The 19,969-nt window shown below is 38.0% G+C and overlaps 2 protein-coding genes across 9 annotated transcripts in view; one reads left to right on the top strand and one right to left on the bottom strand.

Moving 5' to 3' along the window:
- Window positions 1-814, top strand: part of PDCD4 (programmed cell death 4) — a 27,151-nt gene extending 26,337 nt beyond the window's left edge. For 2 of the 3 annotated variants that reach the window (XM_033183031.1, XM_033183039.1), the window contains one exon: window positions 92-812. In XM_033183031.1, the coding sequence (XP_033038922.1) occupies window positions 92-152 (61 nt within the window). In that variant the 3' untranslated portion in view covers window positions 153-812. Of the gene's footprint in view, window positions 1-91 lie in introns of all 3 variants that reach the window. The other variant, XM_033183047.1, reaches the window with a different exon arrangement.
- On the bottom strand, window positions 333-19,969 carry BBIP1 (BBSome interacting protein 1). 6 transcript variants are annotated; one of them, XM_033183066.1, is made up of 5 exons: window positions 19,864-19,960; window positions 19,729-19,779; window positions 18,718-18,810; window positions 3,566-3,640; window positions 333-2,578 (listed from the first exon to the last, which is right to left on the bottom strand). In XM_033183066.1, the coding sequence occupies exons 4-5, from the start codon at window positions 3,609-3,611 to the stop codon at window positions 2,412-2,414; spliced, it is 213 nt and encodes a 70-aa protein (XP_033038957.1). In that variant the 5' UTR covers window positions 3,612-3,640; window positions 18,718-18,810; window positions 19,729-19,779; window positions 19,864-19,960; the 3' UTR covers window positions 333-2,411. The 6 variants fall into 6 exon arrangements, with proteins under 6 accessions (XP_033038957.1, XP_033038965.1, XP_033038980.1 ...); XM_033183074.1 differs by lacking the exon at window positions 19,729-19,779 and having other exon boundaries at window positions 19,864-19,969; XM_033183089.1 differs by lacking the exon at window positions 18,718-18,810.

Here is a 19,969-nt window from a genome sequence, read left to right as displayed (position 1 = left end):
ACAAAAAAATACCAAGTGCTAAATTTTTTTTGTTGACTATAGTCAGAATCTGTATCTGTTTTCATGTCTTTGTTTTTTTTCTTCATTACAGGGGCAGAAAGCGTTTTGTAAGCGAAGGAGATGGAGGTCGTCTTAAACCAGAGAGCTACTGAATATAAGAACTCTTGCAGTCTTAGATGTTTTAAAAATATATATCTGAATTGTAAGAGTTGTTAGCACAAGTTTTTTTTTTTTTTTTTTAAAGCACTTGTTTTGGGTACAAGGCATTTCTGACATTTTATAAACCTACATTTAAGGGGAATTTTTAAAGGAAATGTTTTTTCTTTTTTTTCTGTTTTTCGAGGGGGCAAAGGAGGGACAGAAAAGCAACCTCTTCTTAAGTGGAATATTCTAATAAGCTACCTTTTGTAAGTGCCATGTTTATGACCTAATCATTCCAAGTTTTGCATTGATGTCTGACTGCCACTCCTTTCTTTCAAGGACAGTGTTTTTTGTAGTAAAATCACTGGTTTATACAAAGCTTTATTTAGGGGGTAAAGTTAAGCTGCTAAAACCCCATGTTGGCTGCTGCTGTTGAGATACTGTGCTTTGGGAGTAAAAAAAGAAAGTTGTTTCTTTGTCTTAAAGAATTTTTTAAAAATTAGTCATGAGACTTATTCATCTTTCCAGGGAACATACTGATTGGTCTTAAAAGACTAGACAGTTAAGTAAATGGTGGCTGGAACATCTATTTTTTTACAAAACTGGAAAAATGAACCTGGTTCTGGAAGAATGTACACCAAAATAAAACATGTGAAGCAGTGTTGATTCTTTATTGGGAGTACATTATTTTAGGTCTCTTAAACTTTAATTTCATACAGTAAAGTTTAAATCTCATAAGGAAGCATATTTGAACCTAGTGAATTTAATCTTAGTGTTCCTTGAAAACTGTTTTTCCCTACAAAATTTTAAGTGAAAAGTACAATTGTAAATTAAGATTACACTGGGGAAGAAAATGCAGGTATCACTTTACTCCATTGTCATCTGACCTAGAGCTTAAGTTTTAGAAATATGTTATACCTTCCATCATTCCATCATCCTTAAATTCTGTTACCAAGTAATGGCTAGTGTTACAAAAAGTTATACTCCAAAGACCCAAAGCTTGACATTTACCCAATGTATGAGAAAATATTACCAATTAATAACACAGAATGATCATATTTTTAACCTCTTTTACATAGCCTAATAGCAAGGCCTCAAGGTCTATGCTAATTTAAACTGCCAAATATTGACTGTAGCAAACAAGAATTATATTCAGAATTTATGAGGGTACTGTTAGGAGTATACTAATTACAGGTTTAGATACAGTCCATTAGAATTAAAACCAAGTTTAATGTTCATATTTGCCTCATGGGTTTTATCAAGCCCATATTACCTCAGCTTATATAAATATAGTTACCATTTTTAGGTTTTTTATTGTTTGACACTTGGATGATAAATGCAGTCAGTTTATTCTCAAGTCCTTAAAATTAATGTAATTAAAAGTTAGCTGACCACAGAATAGGTGAGGGTTTCTTAAAAATGAGATTTAAGGGCTGGGCGCAGTGGCTCACACCTGTAATTTCAGCACTTTGGGAGGCTGAGGTGAGCGGATCACCTGAGGTTGCGAGTTTGTGACCAGCCTGACCAACATGGAGAAACCCCATCTCTACTAAAAATACAAAATTAGCCAGGCATGGTGGCGCATGCCTGTAGTCCCAGCTACTTGGGAGGCTGTGGCAGGAGAATAGCTTGAACCTGGGAGGCGGAGGTTGCAGTGAGCTGAGATGGTGCCATTGCACTTGTTTGGGCAACAAGAGCGAAACTCTGTCTTAAAAAAAGGTTTAAGACAGTTTTGTTGTTACTGGTAGGATCTGGTCGCACAAGATAGCATTAAACGTGACACGGCACATAAAATTGGTTTAAAAATTTTGTTTCTTATGTAAAAGCTCAATGAACACTTTATGCAAGATTGGAATGTATCTTCAGATTTAATAAACATATAAAGATCCTCTGTATATAAAAGTTGTATTTAGTCCCTTGTGCCCAAGAATGTTATCTATAAGAGATCCCAAGAAAGTTACCTATAAAAGATAGCAATAGCAATGGTGAACAAATAATTTAATTTGCAATTCTAAAAACATGACTTAAACCCCATAAAACTTGGTTCATAGTTCAACTGTTTATGTTCAATACAAACCAGCGTGTTTATATTCACAATACAAATTTCATCAATCTTGGATATTTTTGTATTTATATGAATACTCTCAATTTTATTGATAATATTAACACATACTACTTTCAGCACACAGAAGCGTATTTTCTAGTTATTGTTAAATAGATAATGTAGGTTGTTCCCTAAACAACTGTTCCCTAAAACTGTTCTCAGTTATTCAGTGGGTTATTTGCCGTTGATCCTTTTCTGCCATTTCTTGTTGGCGAATTGTATTCTGTGCTGCTTGATGCATTTTCTCTAGTTTTTCCAGAGTCAGAGATTTTAAGGGTAAAAGTTTGGGTTTACACAGCACCATTGTGGTTATATCTTCCACAAACAATGGCCCTAAGTTTAAGAAGAAATAAGAATTAATTCAAGAACGATAACCCAGTTGTTTGGTAGTTAGATTTGCAGCTAGAATGAAGGTCTAAAAAATTAATCTGTTGTCACTGAAAAACTCGTACCTAAACTGAGTTTTGCTGTGGGACCAGAAAGATCATTGTCACTCTAAGCATTTCTTACTACTGGGGTGTTTCTGAGGAAGACAAGTTTTGAGCTTTCTACCCAAGAATCTATGCTACCATAAGACACAACTTTTTGTGTCAGAAGTTTAATTTTAAAATAAGATTTGGCAGAATATATATACATAGTGCAAAAAATATAGCAAAGTATGATATTTAACAAATATTCAAATAACTGAATGTTTAAACCTTTGGCTTTTCTTACTGTTGCTTTAGGTTTCTCTTTTTCCACTTTCAGACCTATTTAACATTACAGTAAATTCCATTATTTCTTTCATTGAAGTTTCATATTGAGCCGGGCATGGTAGCTCATACCTGTAATCCCACCACTTTGGGATGCCAAAGGGGTTGGATTGTTTGAGACCAGCCTAGGCAACACATTGAGATCCCGTCTCTACAAAAATAAAAACAAATTAGCCAGGCATGGTAGCACATGCCTGGCTAGTACTAGCATATCAGTAGGCTAGGCAGGAGCCCAGTAGTTCAAGGCTGCAGTGAGCTATGATTGTGCCAGCTGTACCCAAGCCTGGATGACAGAGTGAGAACCTGTTTCTTTAAAAAAAAAAATTCATATTGTAATTAGCAATGTTAGGAATTAAATAGCTACTTGGCAATTTTAGGTATAAGAAACAATGTTTCATTTGTTATCCTTTTACTGGATATCATGAAAAAGCATATAGTAAAAGACAGTAAATGGGATAATACGGAACACAATAGCTACAGATGTTTAGCTATTAAGCCTCCTATGTGACACTGCTTATCACTTGTTTAGTCCCTATAATAATGACTTCAATATTTGTGATGTACATACCTTGTTTTGGAAGAACTTCCCGGAACATTGACTTCACTTCTGCCATATCTGAGTTGTTGGATACAGTATTTTTTCCTTCAATGAGAAATCAGTATTATTCAAGAATAAATTCCCAAAGCAAATTGCCTGAGACATTTCCATTGTAGTTTAAGAAGTAAAATCCAAATTCCTGTAGAAAGTGAACTACCCTCACCTTGTATAATATTGCCATTAATTTCCTGTGACCTTGGGATAGTTTGCATAAACATTTAGATCTTGTCAACTTCCATTATTCAGTTGTGGTGTTAACTACAAGGCTAGGTGTTATAATTTTTTTTTCTCTCATAGTGAAAACTTGGAAGAGCTTCAGTTTTTAAGGCAAAGATGATTAATATCATCTGAGGAAAAGGCATTTGTGTGTAGCCAGCATGGTTCCTTGATAGCATCTCCCCTGAATGGTGAGTGACAAAAAACATGACCACCATTTGAGACGGGGGGTGAGGCAGGTAGGTAGGAAAAGGAGGAACTGGCAGGCTAACATAAGATCCCTACTTGTCTCAACAGCTGGTTTCTACTTTGTGCCTAACAAAAAGAAGCCTATGGCTCACTGGCTACACAGCTGCAACTGGTAACGAAGTAATACAATAGGTGAAACTGGCTCGTAAAGAACAGAAATAAGGTAGAGTTTCAGTTTACTATTTTCCTCTAATACTGAGATTCTATATGCAAAAGGACCAGCAATACTTAACTATGAGTATTTCTTATGAACATCCCAGCACATATGCCATTTTTGCCAGTGACATTTGCTCCAAGTATTACAGCCAAGATTCTGCTATGCTGTGTTCAAGGTGTTCTGGACTAAGCTGTAGAATGATCCCTTTCCAAACACAGATGCTTTTCTAGACGGTCCCACCCACTCAAGTGATTCACCTTGCTGATGCAACCTTACCATGCATCTTTCACAACATCACCCCCGCAGATTTATTATTTATAAAGTGGTGAATCTGGCTTGGTGCCTGCCTTTACCAACCACTGCAAATTAATTATAATCAAGTGAAGCTTCTTCTGGTCTTTGTTATTCCCGCTCCACTACTTTGACATTCCTAATAAAAGCTTCCTACTCTGTATTCAAGTCTCTTCCTCTCTCTGGCTCAGATTCTTATTCTGGAACGTCTAAGTTCCTGAAAACCTCTATCTGCTTTCCAGAACTTTGTCATCAAACTTTACCCCTATACTGCTCTAGCTGGGAGAGATGATGAAATAAGTAATGGACCAGGAATAAAGCAACTCATCACTAAATGGAATGTGAAGTAAATACAATATACAATTTTCTTAGACTGCACAGCTTCTCCTACCATACTCTTTTCTTTTTAGGCCTGCCAGTGGTACCGAGTGATCACTACCTTTTTTTTTTTTTTTTTTTCCAGGTTAGGATGAAGGTTACTAGACCCCCTGATTAGCCTTGAATTAAAGTATCAAAAATACCACCTAGCCTCTCCATTAAATATATCACAGTGAAAATATTCATTATGATCACGTTTCCTTATTTGAAGTAAACCTGACATGATATGCCACCAAAAGGGAGGACATTATAGATGCTGATAAATGTGAAGGAAATACATAGGAGCTAAGGATTTTTACATGTATCACCAAAATGCTAAAGTGGTAGATGAACAACTTTTAGCTGTTATATAGCATAAGCAACTCCAGCTACTCTGAATTGTCACTATCCTTTGTTTTCTCTTAGTCTGATACCTTTTTCACATCTAAAATCTGCCTGACAAAAACAATGAAACTTGGTGCTCTACCAAACCTCAGTTCTCTGTTTGACTAAGGTGCCATTGTTACTGTAAATGGTGTGGAGCCAAAGGGATGGTAGGGAGTGGGTTGTGCCTAGTGTGGGGGAGATCAGTGCCAGTCACTTGCCTGGATAGAATGTCTGTTTTAATAGGGTTGGTTCTTGTTTCTAGGCCCCCTTAGGCATTGGCAGGAAAGAAACAGGAAGGGAAGGGCTAAAGTAAGCAAGGTGGTGGTTGGATGGCCAGCACTGGCTGGGCTCTACTTTGATAATCAACTGCCCTGGGAGTCCAGAGTAGGAAGGAGTACAGTCATGTGTTTCTTAATGATGGGATATGTTCTGAGAAATGCATCATTAGGTGGTTCTGTCATGGTACAAACATCCTAAGAGTGTACTTATACAAACCTAGATGGTATAGCCTAACATAAATCTAGGCTATATGGTACAGTCTACTGGGCCTAGGCTATAAACGTGTACATGTTACTGCACTGAATACAGTAGGCAATTGTAACACAATGATAAGTATTTGTGTATCAACATAGAAAAAGTAAAGTGTTCTGCCATAATATCATGAGCATTACAACGGGTATGACATCATTAGGCAACAGGAATTTTTCAGCTTCATTATAATCTTACAGAACCACTGTTGTATATGCAGCCTACTGTTGACCATATGTTGCTATACAGACAGTATTTCCTTCTCCCACACGGCCTGCTAATAGCCAGACATGGGTGATTTGCTTAGAGTAATGCATTCTAAGCAGTTGTGGCTACTTTTAAGAGAACTTTCTTGTCAGGTGAGATGTATTTAAACCAGGGACAGACGGGCTAAAGGAGAAACATAACAGCTATGGCTGAAATTCATGTGTATTCTACAACTGCCATGGCCATTTAATTCAATAAATATGCGAATTTTTTTTTATCATATGCAAAGCATTGTTCATAATGAACAGGACAAAAACTCAAAACTTTGCCTTTTTGGAGCCTACAGTCTAGAGTAAGAAGAGAGAAACAACAGCATGCCAGAAGGTCTACAGAAAATAGTGTAAAGGGGATTAAGGAATGCTGAGGGGGGTGGTGTTTCAATTTTAAGAGGAAAATTATGATGACCTCATTAAGGTGACATTTAAACAAAGACTGCTTTTGTGTGTATGAGTGCATGTGTAGTGTCTTTTTAAACAGCAAAAAGTTAAAAGTCTGATAGTATCCACAGGGACGGTATAGGGAAATTAGCACTGTTGTTAAGCTTTTTTAGAGGGATATTTTGCAGTACTGTATCTATTAAAACTAAATATGCGCATTTTCTTTGACATGGTAATTGGCTGTAAAGAAACAACACAAATGTATAAAAGAATGTTCATTAAAGCATCGTGTTGAATAGCAAAATGTTCAGCAATAGATAAAGCTAACTAAATGTTCACCAGCAGATCAAAGGTTAAATAAATCATGGAACATCCATAGAACGGAATACTATGCCAAATTAAAAAATGATGCAGATTGTCAAGGCATATTTTAAGAGAAAACTTTAAATTACAGAAAATGAAATTTTTCTTACATTAATAGAACCAAACTTACAATGCTCACAGAATACAGTGTCAATTCATTTTTTGAAGGCCTTGGTCTAGGTAAATGGAAAATAATCTGCTGCTTCCTTTACTTACGTAGATTCTAAAGTTTGTAATTTCTCCCAGAGATAATAGTTTTGATGAACAGTGCATTCCAAAATCATGATAAGGTATGCAAACCTGTTGTAGCTATTTGAGCTGGATGTCTAAAATTAATGCTGAAAAACTTGAAGAAAAACCAAATCTTTGTTATGAAAATTTTACTCTGCTATAGGAGTGAGAGTTAAAAGGCATGTCTAGGATGGATTATTGCCTTCAAATCAATCATACACATTTGGCAAGTTAAAAATCCCTGGTGCGGGGGCTGGGTGTGGTGGCTCACGCCTGTAACCCCAGCACTTTGGGAGGCCGAGGCAGGTGGATCATGAGGTCAGGAGATCGAGACCATCCTGGCTAACACGGTGAAATTCTGTCTCTACTAAAAATACAAAAAATTAGCCAGGTGTGGTGGTGGGTACCTGTAGTCTCAGCTACTCGGGAGGCTGAGGCAGGAGAATGGCGTGAATCCGGGAGGGTTGTGTAGTGATGATGTAGTGACCTATCATCAAGAAATAATTTTAAATGACCAGCAGACTACTCAATTAGGTATTCCTTCAGTATTGCTGAAAGCTGAGAACAGTCTCTTGACTTTCAAAAGCACTACTTACTTAATAATTAGCAAAGCCCTTAGTCTTTCTTACTAGAGTTACCAATGTTTCCTTGTCTCTGTGTTTAGCTCCTAAGAGATGTTTATTCCCTTGAGCATTTTGTCATAGTAAGAGTCTACCAGGCTAGAGAGATGCCTCTCCTTCATACATTCTTAGAAAAATAATTGTGGGACTGGTATGGTGGCTCGCATCTGGAATCCCAGCACTTTGGAAGGCCAAAGTGGGAGGACTGCTTAAGCCCAGGAGTTCAAGACCAGCCTGGACAACAAAGCAAGACCTCATCTCTACAAAAAATTAAAAAAAAAGTTAGCCGGGCATGATGGAGTATGCCTGTTAGTCTCAGCTACTTGGGAGGCTGAGGTGAGGGTACTGCTTGAGCCCGAGTTTTAGGTTGCACTGAGATATGATCACGCCACTGCATTCTAGCTTAGGTGACAGAGTAAGAGCTTGTCTCAAGAAAAAAAAAAAAAAATGGTGAAAGGGGAGATAGGAAATGAGATGAAGCATAGTTTATTCACAGGTCCATTTTCTCAGGGAATGCATTATCAGCAGACATCACATATAAAAGTTTAGGATCTGAAAATTGATTGTTCTTAACCTCGCTTGCTTGTATACCCCTCCGATTGTCTTCAGGCATCTTGAGGGATCTGCAAATCCTGGTATATAGACTGATGATCAATACAATAACCACATAGTTCTTTGAGATGTTTACGGACTTTCTGAGAAGATTCCATAGTTATTAAATTTGAGAAGCCCTGGGAAGGAAAAAAGTTAAACTTTCTTTTTAACAACAGGATTCTTTAGAAACTTTAATATGCTAAAGTATGTGATAAATTTCAAACAGGAGAACCGAGTATATATTGTTTCCTAAAGTTATGTGATTCTGGAATTCTTTAAAAGTGCAATTATGGGACCAGTATTACCTAGAACACACTTTGTATTCCTAGGGCAATGTCGCTTTCAATATGGCATATGTAGTAAGATGCTATATCTTAAGCACATTTAAGGAAAATACCAGTATTTACCAATAACTAATTTTGAAATTAGTAAAAACTGTATTTCTTTTGAATGTAACATTTATTAAAATCAAGTGAAGAATGACTTTTTTCTCTATTAAGTGAAAAGTTTAGACCATCCTGGACAAAGCTGTCTTTTTAAAAAGGAATTATTTAAATATGAAAAGATAAAATCTTGCAAAAGACTTGTAGACTTGGCAAAAATGACATCTTTTTCTCCTATCACAAGGATATTCTGATATGGGGGTTTCTAGTGACACAAGTGCAATATTTTGTGCCAAAATGCTAACTAATGGTTATTTATGGGCCTTATTTCTACTTTCTATTACATGAACATCCATTACTAAGAAAAGGTTAAGAACAAAATTGAAGTATTCAAATGGCAAGTCATCTTATATTGAAATTTTAATTCAGCATCAGACTTACTAAGGCATAGTCTCTAGGCTTGAGGATCCTGAAGGATGGGGGTGGAGGGAGAAGAAATAGGCATATAAGCGAAGAAGCATAATGCAATATAAGTTCTATACTTAGAAGTATTTGTAAAAATGCCATGGGAACACAGAATAGGGAGAAACTGTGTCAGCTACAAATGGTGGGGGAGGAACTTTAGGTGCAGGTAACAACAGTTTGTGGAGAGGCATGAAGATGGGCAACACAAAGCACATGGTGCGTTATGGGAGAGGCAAGGAATGCTATTAAAAAAAAAAAGTTACGAGCAACCTGTCTGGAAACAAACCCAAACCAAACTGCAATCAAATTGATTTTGAAGGAAATAAGGAGAACCACTGAAATATTTTAAGAATGAGAATGACCTGAACAGATTTAAATGTATTCAGGAGGACAATTACAGGGGTATTTCAAATAGTTTAGGTGCAGGTGAAAAATGGGTGCTTCAATTGAGCAACTAGCTACACTGTGAAATCATAAAGCTAGGGAAATACAAGAGTTCAACTTTGGAATCTAATGACTAAGATATGCTTATGAGACTTTTCAGAACAAGTGTCCAACAGGCAAAGGGAAGTGTATGAAGCAGTGATTTAAGTAAAAGCCATGATGGGGTGGTGGTGAACTCAAGCCAGCAAAACAATGATACCCTCAATAGATTTTCCATTAATCAGGCAAGTATCTTCATAGAAACAAAAGCAATCAACAGCAGGACCCTTCAAACTGTAAAGACTAAGATTTATATAATTTTGTTATGAAAAGGTTGGCCTTTTTTTTTTTTTTTCTTTGAGACGGAGTCTTGCTCTGGCACCAGGTTGGAGTGCAGTGGTGCAATCTCAGCTCACTGCAACCCCCACCTCCTGGGTTCAAGCAATTCTCCAGCCTCAGCCTCCCGAGTAGCTGGGATTACAGGCATGCGCCACCACACCCAGCTAATTTTTGTATTTTTAGTAGAGACGGGGCTTCACCATGTTGGCCAGGCTGGTCTCGATCTGACCTCGTGATCCACCCACCTCAGCCTCCCAAAGTGCTGGGATTAAAGACATGAGCCACCGTGCCCGGCTAGAAAAGGTTGGCTCTTATGTCATCTCTTGAACTTAAATGTTGTGGACTTGCAGGAGACCTACAAATGAAAATCTTAGAGAAAGACAGAATCCTTCACTAAGATCTTCCCTGCATACCTATTACATATTTGGGAAAAGAGCCTAGCTCCTAGTTCTTTGTTCAAGAAAGTATAAATCTCTACAGTGGACAGAAATTATAAGTTGATAGGTCAAACTAATGCTGTACCTTGTATTCTATTTGGAAATAAACACTGGACAGTAAAGACTAGAGTGATAAACATGAGAATGTCATTGTTTTAGGTGACAACAAAAGCATTACTCTTTCAGAGTAGAAAACTAACAAAAGTAACATAAAAAGAATTTGGAATGATAAAGTGCCTATACGAACAGATTTTTTCTTTCAACAAACATACTAAATGTCTATAATGTACCAGCCGTAGCTAAGTGAGGGAGACAGAGTAGGTAAGAACCAGTTCCTTTCTTTGGTGGAGGTGAGGTAGGGAATGAGACACACGTAAATAAGTAATTATAATTGAATACAATGTACTTTAATAAAAGCATGCTTATTGTGCCTTAAGAAATGAAAACCACTAAAAACTTGGACAAGGATAGGGGACAATGGGTGGTCTCTGAAAAAGAATCATTCAACATGACATTGGAGCTAGTCCCAGAAAGTTGAATGGGGGTTTACTAGGCAGAGAAGGAGATGTATAGCAAAGGGCAGATGTTGTAGACAAAGCGAACAATACGTTCAAATGAAGAAGCATTAAAAAAAAAAGTGTTCTGTTGGGGGACATGGCTAGAGTGCAGTGCATGTACAGTGTGCACCGGGTATTGTGGTGGGAGTGACCAGGTAGAGGCCAGTTCACACTCAGTCTGCAATGCTGAATTTGGACTTCGTATCCTATAGTCAGAAGGGAGCTAATTGGATGGTTCTAAGCAGTTATGTGACATGATTCATGTTTTGGAAACATATTCTAGACAAAATGAAGGAAAAATGAGAAGAGACACTAGAGGAAAGATTAGTAAGGAAGCTGTAATTGTTTAGGTAAGATGATGAAAGTATGAATTAAAGCAGTGATAACAGACACTAAGAGGAGAAGATATGAGGTAATTAAGGATACAAGAAGTTGAGATTCAAACATCCTCCACCTTCCCACCCCCCACCGCCAGTGGGTGATAATGAAATGACCACGGACGACTGAAGTGAGCTAACATGATTGTGGATATACCCATATTAATTCATATTGGAAACACAGATGAGAAGGTTGAGAAGGAAGAGTAAAGACCATGAGTTCAGTTTAGATTCACAGTGTGTGGAAGTCCAAGAGGAAGGTAAAAAGGACTGGAGGCCCAGAGTCAACTGTACAGTAGTGCAAGCTACAGAGGTGGATGTAATCACTCAAGAAAGATATGGCAAGATGGTGAGTGGTGAGGTGAAGATAAAAAGAGACAAGAATATAATATGGTGGTTGAAAGAAGCAGCTGAAGTCAGATTAGTCGCTTTTTACAAATTACTTGATTTTCTAAGCCTTTGTTTCAACTGCAAGATAAAGCTTACAATGGCATCAACTTGAGATGGCTGGTGCATTAAAGATATAATTCATATAAAGCCATCAGACCAAACCCTGCATGAGAGCTCAATGAATGTCAGCAATTCTTACCATACTGTACCATTATAATGTTGGCATAAAATTACATTTTCAGAAAAAATAAGCTTATTAACATGTATTAGTTACAGAGGCTTGTTACTAAAAAAGCATGATGAAAACCCTATGGGCAAGCAAAAATATTTTAGAATTCTCCACCTCTTCTCTCAATACCTATACTCTTAAGAGTTACATTAAAGGCAGAATCATTTAAATGTCAAGACATTTACCTTAGCTTCTTTAGTTAGCTTAGTGGCTCTTAAATTTTCGTTTGCTTAAGAATAACAATAGCAACACAGTGTTTAGTATGAAGTCACACATGTATTTCAACTAAGTAGATATTTTAAGGAATTTTCTGCAGTAATTTTGAAAATAACTTTTATCACCATAACGGGTGATTTTATAATCGAATTACCCATGTGCCCATCCACTTCCCACTGCATCTCCCAACTGCAGCGGGAGGTGAACGGGCACATGGGTAAAATTATATATTGGGTACACATATATATGATGAAATTTAACAGACTAAAACAAGGTTTATGAAAAGTTATCTTGTCCAACATCATATAGTCGACAAGTGAAGAAATGGGATTTGAACTCGGGTCTGCCTTACTCAAAGGTAAGGTCTCTTTTCAGTTTCCTCTATGCTGCATCTGTAGGACTGACAGGGAGGTCCCCTGCAGGTTTAGTATGGTGCTTCACTGAAGGAATATCAACATTTAAGAAGACAGTGGAGAGATAATCATAGACTATGGTGTGCAGAAGCCAACAAAGGCTGAAGTAACATACAATCTTAAATTTCTACTGAAATGGGAAATTTTGAAGACACTAATAACCCTTACAAAGGACAGTGAAAATAAAATATGAGGCAAACAGTAAATCTCAGGAATGAGGTAGATGAAAAAGTAAGTGCAGCATATTGACTAAAGCACATTTCTTCCTCCTTAGTTTAGGGGAGCTGTGTCACAGTCAGACCAATATATGGCTCTAACCAACATGTAGCTTTTCTTTTTTTTTTTTTTTTGTCTTCTTAATTTGAAGATTTAGCATTCCAGTTGTCATGTTTGATGCTGTTCTGAAATCTCTTAGGAAAAACACTGGTTTTTGACTCTAGATTTTGTTTATAGCATTAAATATTATTTAAACACTATGTCACTGAAACTTTCAAATCCCAAGCTTAATTAGAAATATACAACACTTTAAAAGTTTTCAAATTTTGCATTTTTAAATTATCTTCATCATATCACAAATTATATGACAACTTATATCACAGCTCATATGAGAAGATACTGATCCTGGGTTGAACAGCTGAAGAGGGCAATTAGCTTTACACTGCACCTATCTTCATCTAGCCATCTGGAAAATGTAAGCTGTGGCCACACAGGGGACAGACAGAGAAGGAGACTAAATTACTAAAATTCAAACTCTGATTCCTGATTACTCACAACGTATACATATGGATCAGAAACATCAAAATGAAAACATATTGTGGATGCCAAAGTCAAGTCTTGGTTTCTAAAAATGTTCAGGATGGGATTCAGATGTTTTTAAAACTGTCCTCCCCACACTAAGTCTCCTTAATCTAGTATTTGATCTTTGCTGGGAGCCCCAAGGAGCCATTCCATGGGTCTATGTGTTTATCCTCCATAATATGTGCCTACTACTTCTCACTTGTCACTACATCTTCATTGTAGTTCCTTTTTCCCTGTATTAATGTATCTAAACTTATCAGCTTATGCTTATTGTACAAGACCCCAGTTTTAAAGTTAGAAATAGAATGCTTGAGCATATCCTAGGATTCCATGTGTTTTAAATACTATGACAGTAATATCCAATGTGTGACTTAAATAAAACAGAAGCTTATACTAGAGTCTGTCATTTTTTTCTAATCAATCTATTTCACCTTTATATTTTAAATGAAGTACAGGGTTGCTCTCTGGTGCTAACTAGTTGTACTCTATTTCACATTTATACTTTAAATGGGGTACATGGTTGTACTCTGGTCATGCTGCTAACTAGCTGTGACCTTGAATACATTTCTTAGCTAACCAGAGGTTTGATTTTCTCATACAAAACATGTTTATTATCTGTCCTGGGTTGTAAGGTTCAAGTGATAAGTGGATGTAAAAGTCCTTAGAAATACAGTATGACATTTATTATTCCAGGACTAATTTTCATATTGCTATAATAAAGGGCTTGTTCTAGATTACCATACGGTATCTTCTGTCTCTAAAAATCTTTGAATCTTCATAAATATCATGGTATAAGACAGCATGATCTATTTAGAGGTGCTTTTCTTTAAAAACCTGTTTCACTTACTTTTGAAGCAGTATGTGCTGCCAAATTGTGTTCTTAAATGTTTTAAAAAGTATGATAATAAAGCAAACCTATTTCATAATAGAACTCAAAGTTGAGAAAATGTGAACAAACTTTCAAAAGGGCAGCAAAGGTTAAAACCTTTAAAATTGTAATCAAGGGAACAGAGGCTTGTTGTATAAAATAATCTTTCTTGAATTTTTGATGGAGATGACAGTGACTTGTTGCCTAACCTACAGAAGTAAATGCAGTTGACATATGGCAAAAAGAAAAAATTTCTGAAGCATTTTGAGATTCTCAACAAAAACACCACTTATGTTTTCATGTTAAGAAACATACATGTCATAAACTGGTAACCCTGGATGCTATCCACTTAAGTATTTTGTTGGTTTACAGGTATTTAAAAAGTATTTGAGCCGATGTTTAAAAATCAGGAAATTTCACAAAAAATCCAAATTTTAGTTCCACTTGACAAATCTGGCAACATCAAGCCCACATTTCAATATGGCAAAATTTGGCTAGGGCTGGGAAGTGATGCTTCACTTAGGTAAGCACATGCTCTGGAATTCTCCAGTCCTTCCTACTTACTGCCTATTGTTTCCTCTTACTACTTGCCCATCTATTGTACACATTTGACTTTGCAACTACAGTAAAACACAGAGCCACTGTGAACATATGCCAAGCTAATTTTATCATTAATGGGCACTGAGATACAAAAATACAATCTCTGGGAACTGAAGGAGTAGTCAGGAGCAATCATGGCCATGGACTGTAAAGGATACTTTATGTAAAGAATATTTTTCTTCTGTGAATATTTATTAAGTTGGGTTCCTTAAAGTAAATTCAACCTGCCTACTGTGGGGGTTCTGAGTGGGGGTGGTGACAATGGTAGAATAACAACATTTTTATCTTTTGTCTTATCCAAGACTTGTGGTTAACTGATAGGTGAATTTTCAAAAACATACTAGATTTCTGAATGTAAATATAAGAAAAAGGTGAAAAGGGGAGCCTAGAAAGAATGCATTTTTCAGCAAACATAAAGTAGTAACATTCACTCAAGCAACTGCCCACATGCTAGCAGGATGCTTAATTTGGATTGATAATGTTTATCTGGAGATGCCAAGTAACATCATATGTCATATATTGGAGACTACAGTAGATTCTACTGTTTTGCTATCTGGCATCTGCTGGTAGAAATAGGTTCCAACATGTTCGATTTAGCTAATTAATTCAAGCTCATGTGAATAAAATGTGTGGTGTCTAGCTTCTGAAATGTGCCTAGGCCTAAGCACGGGAATTCTTCTTGGGTGAACTTGGATGATGCCACTGGCTCTGGGAAAATCCAGTAGCAGACACTACTATTAAGTTAGTAATGATACATCCTACTCACATAAAATGTCTTTTTCTAATAACCCTTCCTATTTCAAATTTCAATACTAGACAGTGGTCCTAAAAATGTTAGCTATTAACCTTTTAAAAAAGTATTTGCTCAGCACCTGAGATATTTAGTTAGCTATTTCAACAGTGTGCAAGGAAAGAGAAAAGTTGTTTGATACTCTACAGAGTGCTTCTCAAAGCCCAGTCCCCAAATCATCTGCATCAAAACTCCCTGTACAATTATTAAAAATACAGATTTTTCTGGAGCTCTCCAGAAATCAGAATTGCTGAATCAGAATACTTTTTCTTTCTTTTTTTTTTTAGACAGGATCTCACTCTGTTGCTCAGGTTAGAGTGCAGTCATGTGATCATGGCTCACCACAGCTTTGACCTTCTGGGCTCAAGTGATCCTCCTGCCTCAGCCTCCCAAGTAGCTGTGACTATAGGCACATGACACCCTGCCTGGTTAATATTTTGTATTTTTTGAGACAGGGTGGTCTCAAACTCCTGGGCTCAAGTGATCTGCCCACCTGAGCTTCCCAAATTGTTAGGATTACAGGCATGATCCACGGTAGCTGGACCCTAACTTTTAGTTAAGTCCCCCACATTAAACTTAAGAGAACTACTGCCATAGATTCATTCCTTCACTCACTAAATAGTCAATGTCAATATGTGCCCGAATTCAATACGTCCCCTAACTGGACTGCTTTAGAAGTTATTAACTACCATACACTGACTGCATTCCATGTGCTATATAAACTGAGGTAAAGCACTTTATATATATTTGAATTAATTCTGTATAACAATCCCTAACGGTTTTAAGGCTCTTTTTTAAAAATTTTATTTATTTTTTTCTTTTTCGAGACAGAGTCTTGCTCTGTTCCCAGGCTGGAGTGCAGTGCCGTGATCTTGGCTCACTGCAACCTCTGCCTCCCAAGCTCAAGTGTTTCTGATGCCTCAGCCTCTTGAGTAGCTGGGACTACAGGTATGTGAGACCAAACCCGGCCAATTTCTGCATTTTTGGTAGAGACAGGGTTTTGCCATGTTGGCCAGGCTGGTCTCAAACTCCAGACTTCAAGTGATACACCTGCCTCGGCCTCCCAAAGTGCTGGGATTAGAGGTGTGAGCCACACCTGGCAAGGCGCCGTTTAATAGATAATAGAGTGAACAGACTGTCCAAGGTCATCCAGTTATTGAATAGTCTTATTCCTGAAACCCAGGTCTGATGCTAAAACCTGTGATCTTAATTGGCGTATTATTTTGCCTCACTTAAATCTGGAGTATTCCCACACAAGCAAATTCCCTTCTACACAAAGGAAGCAACTAACGGAATGCATTACATAATTTTCAATATGATGGCTAAAAACATTCTATACCAATCTAAGAGATTCTGTCCTCCCAGAGCATTTTCTTCCACTCCCTTATGTGCAGTTTTTTCCTTTCACTTATCTTTCATGATCAAATATAAGTCTAGGCTAGAAGGAGTATATGAGGTTGGCAGTCTTGAGAATTTTCCTTTTGTGATTATGAAGTAAATTCCACAAACACTTATCTATCCATTAGACAGAGGATGTATCTAATGTACTAAGTGTTAAGCATAATCTTGATTTTGTAATTTTTAATAGGCTCTGATTAATGCTACCAAAAAGCTATCACAAAAACACCAGGACCAATTAAGACTTGCATGAGAATTTCAGTGAGAAAAATAACATTGCCTAAATTGGAATGTGACCAGATGGCCAACAGTTGCCTTGGTATTTGCTTTGATAACATCAAGATTCATCTGTATTTGAATAGCAGGGCCCACACATCTTTCAACAATGTCTGCAGGGTGCCAGGAGTTGAAACTCATAAACTATGCTGACATCAGTACACTTTACTGCAGAAATACATTGCATCAGCTCCAAGAATAGGCAAAGTAGCAGCAACACTTTATTAAAGGTAGTCAGTCTATGTTGCCAACCCAAGGCACTAACACATACTCTATACACACAGGATTAAATGCTACCCTCCTCTTTGTAGGACACCGGAGAGGGGTAAGCATGCTGAGAAGTGAGATGGATTTAACCAGCAAATCATGGAAAAGGTGCGTATACTTGGCGTTTGAGAAGGCTTAGTCATGACTGGAAAAGTATGAACACTGTGACATATCCTTGCAAAAAAAACTGTTCAACTTAAGCCTCTAGACTAACTTCTGGTTTACAAGAAGAAAAAAGGGAGGCTCATTTCCAAAAAGACTCCTGGCTTGAACTCTTCAAAATGCCAGTGTCACAGGGGGAAAAAGATGGGGGAACTCTACTACATTAAAGCTGAAGAAACATTTTGACTGGATCCTGATTTTTTTTTTTTTGCAGGATTGGGAAGGAGAAGGTATAAAAGATATTCCTGGGTAAATTAGGAAAATTAGCACTTGGGCTAGATTTTAAACATTACAAAACAGCTGTAATAATGATACTGTGTTTTGCTGGAGAACTTCAAAATTCTCAGGAAATTCATGCTCAAAGTCTTAAGGGTGTCTGCCTAACAATAAGTGTCTGCAACTTTTTACAATGAAAAAATGAGGAATGAAAAAAATATGGCAAAATGTTAACTGTTGCATCTAGATGACGGGTATATGAATATTCATTAAATTATTTAATTCTTTCAGCTTTTAAATATATGAACACTTTCATAATAAAACATTGGGGAAAAAAAATCATGTCAGAAAGACTTCACAGGGGAAACGTAAAAAAAGGTTGACTAGCAGGCGCTCAGCTGAATTTCTGATAAATTGAAGGTCTCTAAAACTTGGCTGGAAGTGTCTTGGGCATCCAAGAGACACCCGAGATATTCAAACTTTCAGTAAGTATTTACCAAAATAATATCATGTGCAGGGTGAAAATGACAGGAAGACGAATCGGATACAAACCATTCTATTTAGGTGCAGACATGGTAGTGAAGCTAAAAACACAAGCAGCTATTATATATATATAACATACTGATTGTCATAAAAGACGTGCAAAAATGCTAAACTCAGAGGAATTACTTTCTGCTGGGGAGAATCTGGAAACACATCTCCACGAATAACAGAATCAGACAGAATCACAAAAGGTGAGTGCTACAACAGACTTCAGTAATTAACCGCCAAGAAACAAGAGTAGTTCATTTTGGCTGGCGTGTAAGTACCAGGGAAGTAGAAATTAAGTCGAGAAGGTAGGTTTTGTTGACTGGCTGGATATTAACAATTATCAATTTTACCTTAAAGTTCTCGTCTTTTTGCTGCGGCTTTAAGCATCCAACCCGGTATTACCAAGATGACTGAGAGTTCTTGACTCAAGCATACAGAAGAAACTACAAGATAATGTATGATAACTTTGTAAAGGGCCATATTAAAGCAATACAGTATTTTCAAAAATATTCAACACATTAAGAAACTGTAGACCTGCAGGATTAGGATAGTACATCCCACCACAAGAACCGCAGTCAAAGCTTACAAAGAGTCAAAGGACAGACGCAGAAAGGGGGGAAAACTCAGAATGAGAAGGCAGGTGGCAGGGGAAAAAGATAGAGGTCTTGCCCTGATTGTAGGGGCTCATCTTTTTCTTTTATAGCTAAAGGTGTAAAATGATTTTCTCAAATTCCCGAATTCTCTTCCCTCTAAAGGCCAGAGAGTGAAAGTACTTAATAGGAACTTGTGGAGGCGTGGTCAGGAGCTCCATTTTGCCGGAGTTAGGAGCTCCGCCCCGAGGTCCGCGCCCATTCCCCGCTGGGGCCCTCCCAGCCAGGCTGGCTCTGTCTGGGCTAGGGCGGCCTGTAGCGCTGCCTCACCCCACGGGGAGCCTCAGGGGGGCGGAGGGGTGGCGGGGCGCCGCCAGACCAGCCCGGTAAGCAAAGCAGCTTCCAACGGAAGGGGCCCTGAGCCCCGCTCTCCATTTCAGCGCTCCGTCCCACAGGGACCGTCCGGCCCGTACTGGTTGGGGCCCAGGGACTCACCTCACTTTGCAACCGAGGTCAAGAATGGGCATTCCCTAGGGCACAGGCGGTGAGGCTATTCACATCCTTCCGCCATGACCCTATTCCGAAGCGCCAAATGCAACTTCCGGGCAGGAGAAGGATTTTCGGAGCCCTAAAGTATGGGCCATCTACCTAAGTGACCAGATGTCTCAGTAAAATAAGGGCCAGGAAACTGGACGTGTAGTCCAGAGTATGAATTAACTTGTCTAACATGGGATGTCTGGTCACCCACGGTACCTCTTTGGGCTTACTTACAGATGCATCCCTTCCCAGACCGCTCAGCTGTTGCCCCGGGTAACGGTGAGACTGGCGAAGGAAAAAAATCTACGTCACCCTGGAAACAGGAAGCCAGGAAACTCCTGTTGCCATTATCAGTTATGGCCGCCTTACCTTCAACAGTAACTTCCGATCGGCGAGTTGTCACTCTACCCTGCGGGAGGCTTACTCTGTAGCCCGGCTAGCCAGCGGCGCCCAGTGGGCGGGAGACGGCGTAGAG

This window comes from Trachypithecus francoisi, unplaced genomic scaffold (assembly GCF_009764315.1).
Source record: "Trachypithecus francoisi isolate TF-2019V2 unplaced genomic scaffold, Tfra_2.0 Contig01579, whole genome shotgun sequence".
In the NCBI taxonomy this organism is placed as follows: Eukaryota; Metazoa; Chordata; class Mammalia; order Primates; family Cercopithecidae; genus Trachypithecus; species Trachypithecus francoisi.
This window is presented reverse-complemented; position numbering and strand designations above follow the sequence as displayed.